This window comes from Notolepis coatsorum (genome assembly GCF_963971535.1).
Source record: "Notolepis coatsorum genome assembly, contig: SCAFFOLD_93, whole genome shotgun sequence".
In the NCBI taxonomy this organism is placed as follows: domain Eukaryota; kingdom Metazoa; phylum Chordata; class Actinopteri; order Aulopiformes; family Paralepididae; genus Notolepis; species Notolepis coatsorum.
In genome coordinates this window covers 263,833-277,518 of record NW_028173116.1, presented here as the reverse complement: position 1 = coordinate 277,518, position 13,686 = coordinate 263,833, and the positions used below count along the sequence as shown (strand labels likewise).

General features: G+C 44.1%; 1 protein-coding gene across 1 annotated transcript in view; it reads right to left on the bottom strand.

Moving 5' to 3' along the window:
• LOC311247883 (man(5)GlcNAc(2)-PP-dolichol translocation protein RFT1-like) overlaps positions 1-4,732 on the bottom strand; it is a gene marked incomplete at its 5' end in the record, with an annotated part of 47,946 nt that extends 43,214 nt beyond the window's left edge. The window contains one exon of the mRNA XM_084338863.1: positions 4,650-4,732. Within this exon, the coding sequence (XP_084194989.1) occupies positions 4,650-4,732 (83 nt within the window). The remainder of the gene's footprint in view (positions 1-4,649) is intronic.
• Positions 4,733-13,686: the final 8,954 nt, after the last annotated feature.

Below are 13,686 nucleotides of genomic sequence, written 5' to 3'. Positions count from 1 at the left end.
GCCCATTGCAAGTTGCTGTACTCTGTCGTCTACTCTAAGCCATCCTAGGTTGTCAAAGTGGGCAGGGGTGAGGTGGGTTCTGGGGGTAAGGTCAAGTAGTAGTCTGACCAGTTTGTTTTGTGATGTTTGTAATTTTGTTTTAAGCGCCTTTGAGGTGCTTTGGTACCATGAGGTGCACGCATGAATGAATGAATGAATGAAAACTTTATTAACAGATTGCAGAATGGGTACAGTACAGTACAGCTCAATACATGATACAATTGTTAAGGGGATGCAGACCAGAGAAAGACTTTCGTCTTGTTTACATCAGGGTCCCCCATTTTCAATTCATCGTAACATATATGACATACATGACATACAGATAGACAGTACTGCTACATCTATAGATTTATGACATACCAGATTTGCAATTACAGTACTGTTTGTGATACAAAAAGAGTCCAGAAAGAAAAGAGTATATACATTAGGCGTAGAAACTGTACATTGGATTGGGTAGGTGGGGGTGGGGGGGGGAATGTACATTGGAGGTGGTTGGGGGGGGGGGGTTGGGTAGGAGTGGGGGGGGGGGGGGGGTTGGGTAGGAGGGGTGGGTGGGGACTGTACATTGGAGGTGGTTGGGTGGGTGGGGGGGGGGGTTGGGTAGGAGTGGGGGGGGGGGGGGGGGGTTGGGTAGGAGGGGTGGGTGGGGGACACTGTACAACTGTACAAACAACACTGTACATTGGATTATTGACAAGACCATACTTGGTAATTTACTGTACATTGGAGGGGGTTGTGTTCGGACATTTACAGGGGCCAGTTTCAAGTTGCAGTCTCCCTTAGGTGTTTTTTGAGAGTGTTTTTGAAAGTGGGTAGTGATTCACATTCCTTTACAGCTTTGGGTAGGGCGTTCCACATTGATGTGGCATAATTGCGAAACGTGTTTAGTCCCTTGTTTGAGCCGAATCTGGGTTTAACATGATTTGTGGAGCTCCCTCTGGTGTTGTGATCGTGGTATTCACTGACCTTTGGGAAGTATTTAGTCATGTACATGGGTACCTTGGTCGTGTAGTGTATCTTGTAGACCAGGCCCATTGCAAGTTGCTGTACTCTGTCGTCTACTCTAAGCCATCCTAGGTTGTCAAAGTGGGCAGGGGTGAGGTGGGTTCTAGGAGTAAGGTCAAGCAGTAGTCTGACCAGTTTGTTTTGAGATGTTTGTAATTTTGTTTTTAGCGCCTTTGAGGTGCTTTGGTACCATGAGGTGCAAGCATAGTCGTAGTACCCTTGAATGAGTGCTCCTGCTAGAGTCTTCAGGGTATTCTTGTTTACCAGTGAGGAGATCCGGTACAAGAAACGAGTTCGTTGGTTGACTTTTTTTATTACATTGGATGCCATTTTGTCACAGGAAAGATTTGCCTCTAGGATGGAACCCAGGTAGGTAATATCTTCTTTCCTTGTGACAATATTGTCACCCACTGTAACTGAGAAGCCGTCGGTCTTGCTGAGTTTGTTATTTGAACCGAAGAGAATGGACTCTGTTTTGCCCATGTGTAATGATAGTTTGTTATCAGCGAGCCATATGCAGATTTTGCTTAGTTCTGAGCTGAGGGTTTTTTCAACCTGTAACTTGTTCTTGTCAGAGACCAGCAGGGCTGAGTCGTCCGCAAACAGGAACAAGTTGCAGTCACAAGCTGACGACATGTCATTTGCATAAATTAGGAACAGTAGCGGACCTAGTATGCTTCCTTGTGGAACACCACAGTTTACTGTGAGGGGGGGGATAGGGTACCGTTTACCTCCACCATCTGCTCTCTCCCCTCCAGGTAGGATTGCATCCAGCTCACTGATAGACTATCAAAACCAATTGCTTTTAGCTTGTCAATCAGAATGGTGTGATTGACAGTGTCGAAGGCCTTTTGTAGGTCCAGCATGACCATGCCGCAGTATTTGCCCGCGTCCACCTCTTGTTTGATGTGGTCGTTTAAATAGAGAAGGCATGTGTCAGTGGAGTGGGATGTTCTGAAGCCAGATTGGAATTCGTAGATTAGGTTTTTTTCCGCAAGGTATTTTTCGACCTGTTCGTATACAATTTTTTCCATGACTTTCGAGATGGAGGTAAGGATAGAAACAGGGCGGTAGTTGCCTGGGTCTAATTTACTGCCTTTTTTGTGCAGAGGGGTCACTCTCGCAATTTTGAAGTCCTTGGGGACGTGTCCCTGTTTTATGGAGAGGTTTATTATGTGTGTGATGACTGGGGTGATGGCGGCTGCTGAGTCTCTGAGGAATTTGGAGGGGATGTTGTCATGGCCAGTGGCCTTGTTAGGTTGGAGGGCGCTCAGTTTTTTGAGTACCTCATCTGTTGTTACCATTTCCAGTTTGAAGTCGTCTTTGTGGACCCCTAGGTTTTTGTAGTAAGCTACTATGTGTTCTACCCCATAATGCCCTGAGTGGGAGGGTAGTTTGTTTACCAGTGTTGTGGCTATGTTTGTGAAGAAACTATTTAAGTAATTGGCTACATCCAGCTTTTCTGTGAAGAGCGTGTTGCCCGTCTTTATGTTTATGTTTGAGAATCTGGTTTTAAGTTTTTTACTGCAGCCTAGTTGGTTATTGAGTAATTTCCAAAGTTCACGCGGTTTGTTTTTGTTTTCCTCGGTTTTGTCATTGATGAATTTTTTCTTTGCTGTTTTGATCATGGAGTTTACATCATTTCTTAGTCATAGTACCCTTGAATGAGTGCTCCTGCCAGAGTCTTCAGGGTATTCTTGTTTACCAGAGAGGAGATCCGGTACAAGAATCAAGTTCGTTGGTTGACTTTTTTTAATACATTGGATGCCATTTTGTCACAGGAAAGATTTGCCTCTAGGATGGAACCCAGGTAGGTAATTTCGTCTTTCCTTGTGACAATATTGTCACTGAGAAGCCGTCGGTCTTGCTGAGTTTGTTATTTGAACCGAAGAGAATGGACTCTGTTTTGCCCATGTGTAATGATAGTTTGTTATCAGCGAGCCATATGCAGATTTTGCCTAGTTCTGAGCTGAGGGTTTTTTCAACCTGCAACTTGTTCTTGTCAGAGACCAGCAGGGCTGAGTCGTCCGCAAACAGGAACAAGTTGCAGTCACAGGCTGACGACATGTCATTTGCATAAATTAGGAAGAGTAGCGGTCCTAGTATGCTTCCTTGTGGAACACCACAGCTTACTGTGAGGGGGGGGATAGGGTACCGTTTACCTACACCATCTGTTCCCTCCCCTCCAGGTAGGATTGCATCCAGCTCACTGATAAACTATCAAAACCAATTGCTTTTAGCTTGTCAATCAGAATGGAGTGTAGACTATTTTCTCCATGACTTTCGAGATGGAGGTAAGAATAGAGACAGGGCGGTAGTTGCCTGGGTCTAATTTGCTGCCCTTTTTGTGCAGAGGGGTCACTCTCGCAATTTTGAAGTCCTTGGGGACGTGTCCCTGTTTTATAGAGAGGTTTATTATGTGTGTGATGACTGGTGCTGTAATGTAATGTAATGTGTTGTAATGTAATGTAATGGGTTGTCATGTAATGTAATGTAATGTGCTGTAATGTGTTGTAATGTAATGTAATGTGCTGTCATGTAATGTAATGTAATGTGTTGTAATGTAATGTAATGTGTTGTAATGTACTGTAATGTAATGTAATGTAATGTGTTGTAATGTAATGTAATGTAATGTGCTGTAATGTGTTGTAATTAGGGATGCTCGATATTGGCTTTTTTACCGATACCGATATCCGATATTGTCCAACTCTTAATTTCCGATACCGATATCAACCGATACCGATATATGCAGGGTTTCCCCCCCCAAAAAACTGAATAATTTCAGGTAACTAATAATTTCACTGGATATATATATAACAAATATTGTTATTGTTTTTTTTTTTTTTTTAAACCGATACCGATATTTTCCGATATCACATTTTACTGCCGATATCGGCCGATAATATCGGTCGGCCGATAATATCGGACATCCCTAGTTGTAATGTAATGTAATGTGCTGTAATGTGTTGTAATGTAATGTAATGTAATGTGCTGTAATGTCTTGTAATGTAATGTAATGTGCTGTAATGTGTTGTAATGTAATGTGTTGTAATGTAATGTAATGTAATGTGCTGTAATGTAATGTAATGTGCTGTAATGTAATGTAATGTGCTGTAATGTAATGTCATGTAATGTAATGTAATGTGCTGTAATGTAATGTCATGTAATGTAATGTGCTGTAATGTAATGTCATGTAATGTAATGTGCTGTAATGTAATGTAATGTGCTGTAATGTAATGTAATGTGCTGTAATGTAATGTCATGTAATGTAATGTGCTGTAATGTAATGTAATGTGCTGTAATGTAATGTAATGTGTTGTAATGTAATGTAATGTGCTGTAATGTAATGTAATGTAATGTGCTGTAATGTAATGTAATGTAATGTGCTGTAATGTAATGTCATGTAATGTAATGTGCTGTAATGTAATGTAATGTGCTGTAATGTAATGTAATGTGTTGTAATGTAATGTAATGTGCTGTAATGTAATGTAATGTAATGTGCTGTAATGTAATGTAATGTGCTGTAATGTAATGTAATGTGCTGTAATGTAATGTGCTGTAATGTAATGTAATGTAATGTGCTGTAATGTAATGTAATGTATCACCTGACGTTGACAACCCCGATCAGCTCTTTGGACACGAACCGCAGAGTGAATGCGTTCAGCAAGAAGGTGAGCAGGCGGAACATGATCTGAGGGACCAACCACAATCACAATCACAACCACAATCACAATCACAATCACAACCACAACCACAATCACAATCACAACCACAACCACAACCACAATCACAATCACAACCACAACCACAATCACAATCACAACCATAATCACAACCACAATCACAATCACAATCATAATCACAATCACAACCATAATCACAACCACAATCACAATCACAATCATAATCACAATAATAATCACAATCACAATCACAACCATAATCACAATCATAATCACAATCACAATCACAATCATAACCACAATCACAATCATAATCATAATCACAATCACAATCACAATCACAATCATAATCACAATCACAACCACAATCACAATCACAATCATAATCACAATAACAATCACAATAATAATCACAATCATAATAATAATCACTGTAGGAAAGCCCTGCTAATAAGACTACTTTGTTCTGTAATAGCTCTTTAATATGTTGTTGTTGACAGGAAAGGGTAATTGATTTATGCCAGTGTAATCGTCCAGCGTGATGTGCCCAGCTAGTGTTGCACTCTAGTTTTCTGATAACGTTACTGGCCCTTTAAGAGTTTCTCCCTTTTGAACGTGTGCGCAAGCTGTTCTCTGTGCTGCTGTTGATGGTGCTGCTGCGGCAGCAGTAAGATCTGTCCCTTTGAGGAACGGGTGCGTAAATGACACGTGAGTACAGTACTCTGTTTAGTCCTGCCTAATTCATTCCTTCAGCTTACTCTACCCTTACAGTATGTTCACATTGACCTATTCCTGTTGACGTTGTTCCCTCTGTTATTGAAACACTGCGCCGTTAGCTTAGCTACACGTTAGCCAACCTAGGTTCCCCCTGCTATGATATGCTGCCTGCTAGTGATGCTACGTGGTTAGCTTAGCCGCACGTGAGCTAGCCTAGGCTATATAACTCACTCACTACTCCTAGTGAATTGAATGTATCTTACACCCGGTTTACAGTCCGCCTACCTATATATTGTTTACATGCACTGCATGAGTAATCCCCCTGCATAGGCTATGTAGGTTATATCTAATAACTCCGGTTAAGTGAATGTCTTGGCTACTAGTTGCACTGTATTGTTAATGAATATTATTGCAGCTATAGACCACATGTTTATGACATTATGTTTATGTGCGCCACTACTGTGTTTACTAATGTATACTGTATTGTATTCCCTTGTAGACAACCACACACACCTTTCTGTTCCCAAATACAACCAATACCTGCAGCACGCCTCTGTGTGACTCTTTAATCGGAGTTACAACGCCATAGTGTCCGCCAGCTCTATCAAACGCAACCTGTGGAGGCCCTAGCCCTCCGATTCAATCACAATCACAATCATAATCATAATCACAATCATAATCACAATCATAATCATAATCACAATCACAATCACCATCACCAAGGTCCTTATTGCCAAGTAGTTTTCACATACAAGGAATTTGATTTGGTTGTTTTCGGTGCGACATTAACACATTGACCGCCAGCAGCAGGGGGCGCTGATCCCCCTTCATCGCCAGGTCTTTATTCAATGGATATAGTTTTAGACTGTGACATTTGCGAGTGCTTAAAATATATCTTATATTATATATTTTTTTGTATCCACTTTTTCTCCTCCTTTTTCTATTTTTCTCCCATCCCAATTTTTGCCGTGCCAATTCTCCCCTCCCCTGTCTTGAACGTTGCTCGCATATGCCCCCCACTAGCCGGTTGTAGGGAGGATAGAAGCCCTTCACATGTCTCCTCCGATACATGTGCAGGCAGCCAGTCGCATCTTTTCACCTGCCAGCGCGGACTCTCATTGGCGAGGAGTAACGTGTGGGAGGCACACACTGCCCCCGCCATTTTCCTGTCTCTGCTGTGCAGGCGTCTCCGAACCGACCTGTAGGAGTCGCTGTCCACAACGCCAGATTACCACCCATCGACTTCCCTCCCACTAACTCTGCCAATTGAGATAGTATGACGGCCGGCCCAAGCCGGAGGCAATGCTGACACCCGGATTCGAGACCGGAGTCTCTCGCATTGGTGACGAGCGCAATCTCTGCTGCGCCACCCAGCCGCTATCTTATATTATATCTATGAGTCTAATAACGCCGTCGGGTCTCAGTGAGTTGCTTCTAGTCAACATGCCCGAGACAGATTGTTTTTTCAACCGTACATTTCCGTTTTATACCGTTTTGAATAGAGTATGGTTTGGGTGTTTTTCAGTAATTCCAGGAAAAAGGCGAGAAAAATGCATTTGACTGTAATCCAGTCATCAGTTCATCACGTTGTAATTTTTCGGCTGATTATCTAATCATCCTGAAATCAACGCTAGATTATCACTATTATGTCTCCTCGTCCATACATGAAATGACCGTCGTCGCGGGGCGCTCGCCCCCCCCCCCCCCCCCCCCTCCTCCTACCCAACGGTAAACAGCCATACACGGTCCACACAGATAGCTGTGATCGGGGGAGAAATACATGTCAGATCAACGATCAAATTCATATATGATGTTCTTACCTTGTATCTGATGTAATGCAAAAGAGATAATCCAAATATCTGATCGCAATTCCAAATAATGCTTGTAGAGGTCCGTACCACACTACCGACCATTTCACAATGACGGGCGGGCGGAGTTACTGTTCGATGCCACCGTTGTATAGAAGTGGCTCGCCTGAATATTTAAACGCTGCCCGTCCGGCTCAGATCACTTCCTAAAACACAACAGCCCATTTTCAATGAGATGCAATAGCTCCGCCTGGCAGTAGAGGGCGGTGTTGACCGTCTGCCAGCTAAGACAGGCTCTGAAGGGGATACCAGAGGCTGCAGCTATGAATTATGAATAGATATAGCGAATAAACGAAATAACGATCCCAAAAACGAGTTAACTCGTTTCTGGCGCTCAATGCATGGCGGCCAATAACGAGTTAACTCGTTTATGGCGCAGAATGTGTTACCGGACAGATAATAAAATAAAAAGGTGGAATAAAATCAAATTAAATGGGATATAAACTAAATTAAATATAAGCACAATAGAATATAGTATAATTATAAGTAAAGAATTTAAATTTAAATTAAAATAGGTAATTTATTTTATTTAAAAAAATTAATGTTACTGACCAGACAGACACTCTATATCAGTGATGGCTGTTTACTGCAGAGTGGAGGGACTGAGAGACCCATGTTACTGACCAGACACTCTATATCAGTGATGGCTGTTTACTGCAGAGTGGAGGGACTGGGAGACCCATGTTACTGACCAGACACTCTATATCAGTGATGTCTGTTTACTGCAGAGTGGAGGGACTGGGAGACCCATGTTACTGACCAGACACTCTATATCAGTGATGGCTGTTTACTGCAGAGTGGAGGGACTGAGAGACCCATGTTACTGACCAGACACTCTATATCAGTGATGGCTGTTTACTGCAGAGTGGAGGGACTGGGAGACCCATGTTACTGACCAGACACTCTATATCAGTGATGGCTGTTTACTGCAGAGTGGAGGGACTGGGAGACCCATGTTACTGACCAGACACTATATCAGTGATGGCTGTTTACTGCAGAGTGGAGGGACTGGGAGACCCATGTTACTGACCAGACACTCTGTATCAGTGATGGCTGTTTACTGCAGAGTGGAGGGACTGGGAGACCCATGTTACTGACCAGACACTCTATATCAGTGATGGCTGTTTACTGCAGAGTGGAGGGACTGGGAGACCCATGTTACTGACCAGACACTATATCAGTGATGACTGTTTACTGCAGAGTGGAGGGACTGGGAGACCCATGTTACTGACCAGACACTCTGTATCAGTGATGGCTGTTTACTGCAGAGTGGAGGGACTGAGAGACCCATGTTACTGACCAGACACTCTATATCAGTGATGACTGTTTACTGCAGAGTGGAGGGACTGAGAGACCCATGTTACTGACCAGACACTCTATATTGATGGCTGTTTACTGCAGAGTGGAGGGACTGGGAGACCCATGTTACTGACCAGACACTATATCAGTGATGACTGTTTACTGCAGAGTGGAGGGACTGAGAGACCCATGTTACTGACCAGACACTCTGTATCAGTGATGGCTGTTTACTGCAGAGTGGAGGGACTGAGAGACCCATGTTACTGACCAGACACTCTATATTGATGGCTGTTTACTGCAGAGTGGAGGGACTGGGAGACCCATGTTACTGACCAGACACTATATATCAGTGATGGCTGTTTACTAGGGGTGTAACGGTATGCAAATACGTACTGTACCGCCTCAATGTGGTTCTCCGGTACAGTACGCGCTGTGCACCGAACGATTGCAACGGTACGGAACCTTTTTTTGCTGAACTTAAATCCCCCCGGCCCTAATATAACGTGCACAACTAACCGGATGTTGTTTGTTCATCCCACGCAGCCACGCAGCTACACTGAACGATAGCATTAGCCTTAGTATGGCGGGTGCAATACTAACTGACCAGCCAGAGCTAGAAGATGCTCCCACAACATTCAAGTCTCCCGTTTGGGATAATTTCAGATTCCCAGTTAACGACAGTAATGGACAAAGACGGGTGGATCGCACAAAAGCTACGTGCCGGCTAGCCCCTTTCGTGACTGTGATGCACACTTGTGATGCAAGCCTTGCATCAGTTACGAAAGGGGCTACGTGCCGGCATTGTTCAACTTTATTGCAAACTTTATCACGCATTTGAAACGGCATCACCCGAATGTGAATATCACTGGTACACGGAAGAAACAGACCCTAGTGCAAACCCAGCTCCCAGTGGCATTCAAGCAGCATCTCGCTATTAATTCGGACCGGGCCAAAGCAATAACAAACGCCATGGGTGTTTTTATAGCAGCAGATCTGCGACCATACTCCGTTGTCGAGAACACAGGGTTTAAGCACATGTTAAAAGTAATAGAGCCCCGCTACCTAGTAGTAGGCTTGGGCGGTATGACGGTATTAAGGTATACCAGGGTATTTAGATATACCGTCCGTCACCGCCAAAATCACAGATGCGCTTCAGTTTCTATAACAGTGAAACAGAGTTTTGAGTGTAGTGCACACACTGAGTGTAGTGCACACACGCGCCAGCAGAGGGCGAGACCGCTCTAGTGGAGCGAGTGGGTCACAACGGTGTTCACGTTTTACGGTAATGTTGCGACAGTGCTGTGAAAATACCGTAAAGCGTTGTGACGAGAGCAGTGTTGTTGTGGAGCAATCCGTCTATTATATGTGAACTAAAGAGTACAAGGTTTACACAACAGCCCCCACCCGCCTTTTTATTGTATTTGTACCGTCCTGTACTATCCGCTGTCAGCTGTTTATCTCTCTCTGTGAGCTGCTGAGCTTGAATAACTAGCGTTAGCTCACGTTAAGTAGCGTTAGCTCTGCGGCTAATCTTAGATTACCCTGAACTAAATCAATGACTAGGTTATAAAGCATTAGAGTAGTTTTCACTGCACATAGAAGTAGCCAAACAACGGGAGCATTTCGGGAGCATATGACCAAAACCCAGGCAATTTCTAGCCCTTAAGGAATCAAATAGTCTGCCATGGCTATAGGCTAGATGCTAACGCTAAAACGGTGCAGGCTTCTACCGGTGCGGGACGGGACTACCATTCTGAGAGCTGACGATGATTTGTTTACTTGGTAACACGTAACCCCCCCCCCCCCCCCTGATGAAAATGAAAGTCATACCGTCAAATACCGTGCACCGGGGTATTATAACATAAAGGTTTGCCGGTTTGTAAATAAGGATACCGCCCAAGCCTAGTTCTCATATCCCTCCTAGTAACACATACACACAGTCCTCATATCCCTCCTAGTTACACACAGTCCTCATATCCCTCCTAGTGACACACAGTCCTCATATCCGTCCTAGTGACACAGTCCTCATATCTCTCCTAGTTACACACAGTCCTCATATCTCTCCTAGTTACACACAGTCCTCATATCCCTCCTAGTGACACACAGTCCTCATATCTCTCCTAGTGACACACAGTCCTCATATCCGTCCTAGTGACACAGTCCTCATATCTCTCCTAGTTACACACAGTCCTCATATCTCTCCTAGTTACACACAGTCCTCATATCCCTCCTAGTGACACACAGTCCTCATATCCCTCCTAGTGACACACAGTCCTCATATCCGTCCTAGTGACACAGTCCTCATATCCCTCCTAGTGACACACAGTCCTCATATCTCTCCTAGTTACACAGTCCTCATATCCCTCCTAGTTACACACAGTCCTCATATCCCTCCTAGTTACACACAGTCCTCATATCCCTCCTAGTTACACACAGTCCTCATATCCCTCCTAGTTACACCAGAAGTCTGCAGAAGTCCTTGGATGGGTGCTACACCAGAATGATGCATGTGGTGCTCAACATCAACAGGGATGAGCATGTCACTAATGCAAACTTGTATGGGGGGGGGGGGGGGGGGGTGCTAAGGGTGAGCGAGAAAGTGGCAGTCAGGAGAATGAGGCTGGCAGGTCACTGCCAGAGACATCATGAGATGCCAACCAGCAAACTTGTGCTGTGGGAACCAACACACGGGCATCGATCACGAGGACGTCCCACACTAACCTACGTGGACGTACTCAGGAGAGATGCGGGAACAGAAAGCACCGGCGAGCTAGCCAGATGCATGGAGGATCGGGATGACTGGAAGCACCGATGGAGGGCCCGTCCGAGGACGACCTAGATAGATAGATACAGTCATCATATCCCTCCTAGTTACACACACAGTCATCATATCCCTCCTAGTTACACACACAGTGCTCATATCCCTCCTAGTTACACACAGTGCTAATATCCCTCCTAGTTACACATACACACAGTTCTCATATCCCTCCTAGTTACACATACACACATCTTAAACTAGCTGGACTCAGTGGTTAAGAGGTGACGCAGCATCTTAAACTAGCTGGACTCCGTGGCTAAGAGGTGATGATGCAGCATCTTAACACTTTGGCGACCGCTGGGACCAGTCTAATATAGTGGTTGAGGACCAGGGTTTGTAAACAGACCGGTGTCTTTTTGTACAGCTAAATCTATACTTTATAGTATTGCTATCTGTCCATTCTCATTGTCAATTGAGTTCATAAACCGTCCCTTCAAAATGGCTTAAAGAAAAAAAAATGCATCAATAGGTTGTCATTTTATAGCGCCATGAATATAAGCTTTATCGCAGATTTTGTCTCATATTTTCTGGAAAGCTAGTTATGGAGCTAATGCTAACGTTATATTCAACGGAATTTCTGTTTTATATATGCTAAAGAAATAACTCAAACTGCATATGATCCGGGCTGTCCCAGAGCATGTATGCATGAAAGGGGGAGGGGCGGGGGACGTCGTTTAGTATTATTGATTACCAATAACAGTGTACGTGTAACTAGCCACATTCACTGCTCGGCTGCTTGCGTGTCACAGCAAGCTCCGATCCGGCTGTAATTTAGGTGAAAAAGGTCTTACTGTGAGCCCGTGGGATACCCCCCAGCATTTTCCCGTTATCGATCGGCATCTGGTAGATCGATATATCCATTGGCTGATGATAAATCCCATTATTCCATGGTGAAATCTGCGATTCGAAACGTGATCCACAGTACATTGTGTTGGTTCAGGATCCGGGTACTATGAAACTGAAACTGAATGAAAAAATAAAGTTTTCCATTCGCCCACAAGGCATACTGCAGTGGAGCGATGGCGCCCCTAAGAGGATCTGGCCGGTATTGCATGTTCTCGATTTAACAGACCAGGGTAGATCTGCAGAGCCGGTCGGGGACCTTGAGCCGGTTATTAAAATGCAATAACAGCAATAACAAATGGCACGGCTATATACGTGCCTCTAATATTATAGATATTCCAACTGTTCGTTTATATAGTAAACATGTGCTTATACATTCAATTTCTAATAATATGAAGAAAATTAAAATAAACACAAAAAAAAAAGTCTTTCAAGCCTAGACGAAATAGGGGCGGGCCGAGTTCTGGTCGATAGCGCTATGCAGTGACACATTTGATAGAATTTCAATAGAAAATAAACTAAATTCAATACAATTACCACCAGCCAGATAAGGGCCCTGCATGTCTGTTTACAGGCAGCCATGTTGGAAGAGAGGACTAGAGAGCACGGCTCTATTTAAACCATGAAACTGGTGTTTGAAGAAGTGTCAGAAGTTCTTCTGATGCAGATCACATGAGTTGGATTGCTGTCCAGGAAGAATGTGTTGTCAAGGATGTTAAGTTTTTAGGCAGATTTCTATGCAATTTTAGGGTTTGAAAACCTGAATGAATATTATATTATTATTATTATATTATTAGCGGCACGGTGGTGTAGTGGTTAACACTGTCGCCTCACAGCAAGAAGGTCCAGGGTTCGATTCCCGCTTGGGGACCAGGTTTCCATGATGCCAGTTACCCAGGTGGGGTATCTCCCAGGCCTTTCTGTGTGGAGTTTGCATGTTCTCCCCGTGCTCGCAAGGGTTTCCCCCCCCGATAAGATAAACCCAATGGAAAAAACATGCACAACAACAGATCGCTAACGCTGTGGCGTCCTTGACGAAGACGGACAGGAGCACTTGGATTGGTCCCCTGGCGCGGCTCACGTTGACGCCGGTCTGCTCCCGGCTGCCCTTGGGGGGGAAGGACGACGGGATGGGTTAATCGCAGATACGAATTGCATGCATGCATCGCATGTGTGCCGATTGATGACCTCTGAGCAGGTCCTAAATTATATTATTATTATTATCTCTCCTGTAAGAATGCACTGGTGTCTCTTTAAGTGGTCATATCTACTGAAGCTCTTCTCACACTGGTCACAGTTATAGGGCTTCTCTCCTGTATGAAAGCGCTGGTGTGTCTTTAAGCTTCCAGAGGTACTGAAGCTCTTCTCACACTGGTCACAGTTATAGGGCTTCTCTCCTGTATGAATGCGCTGG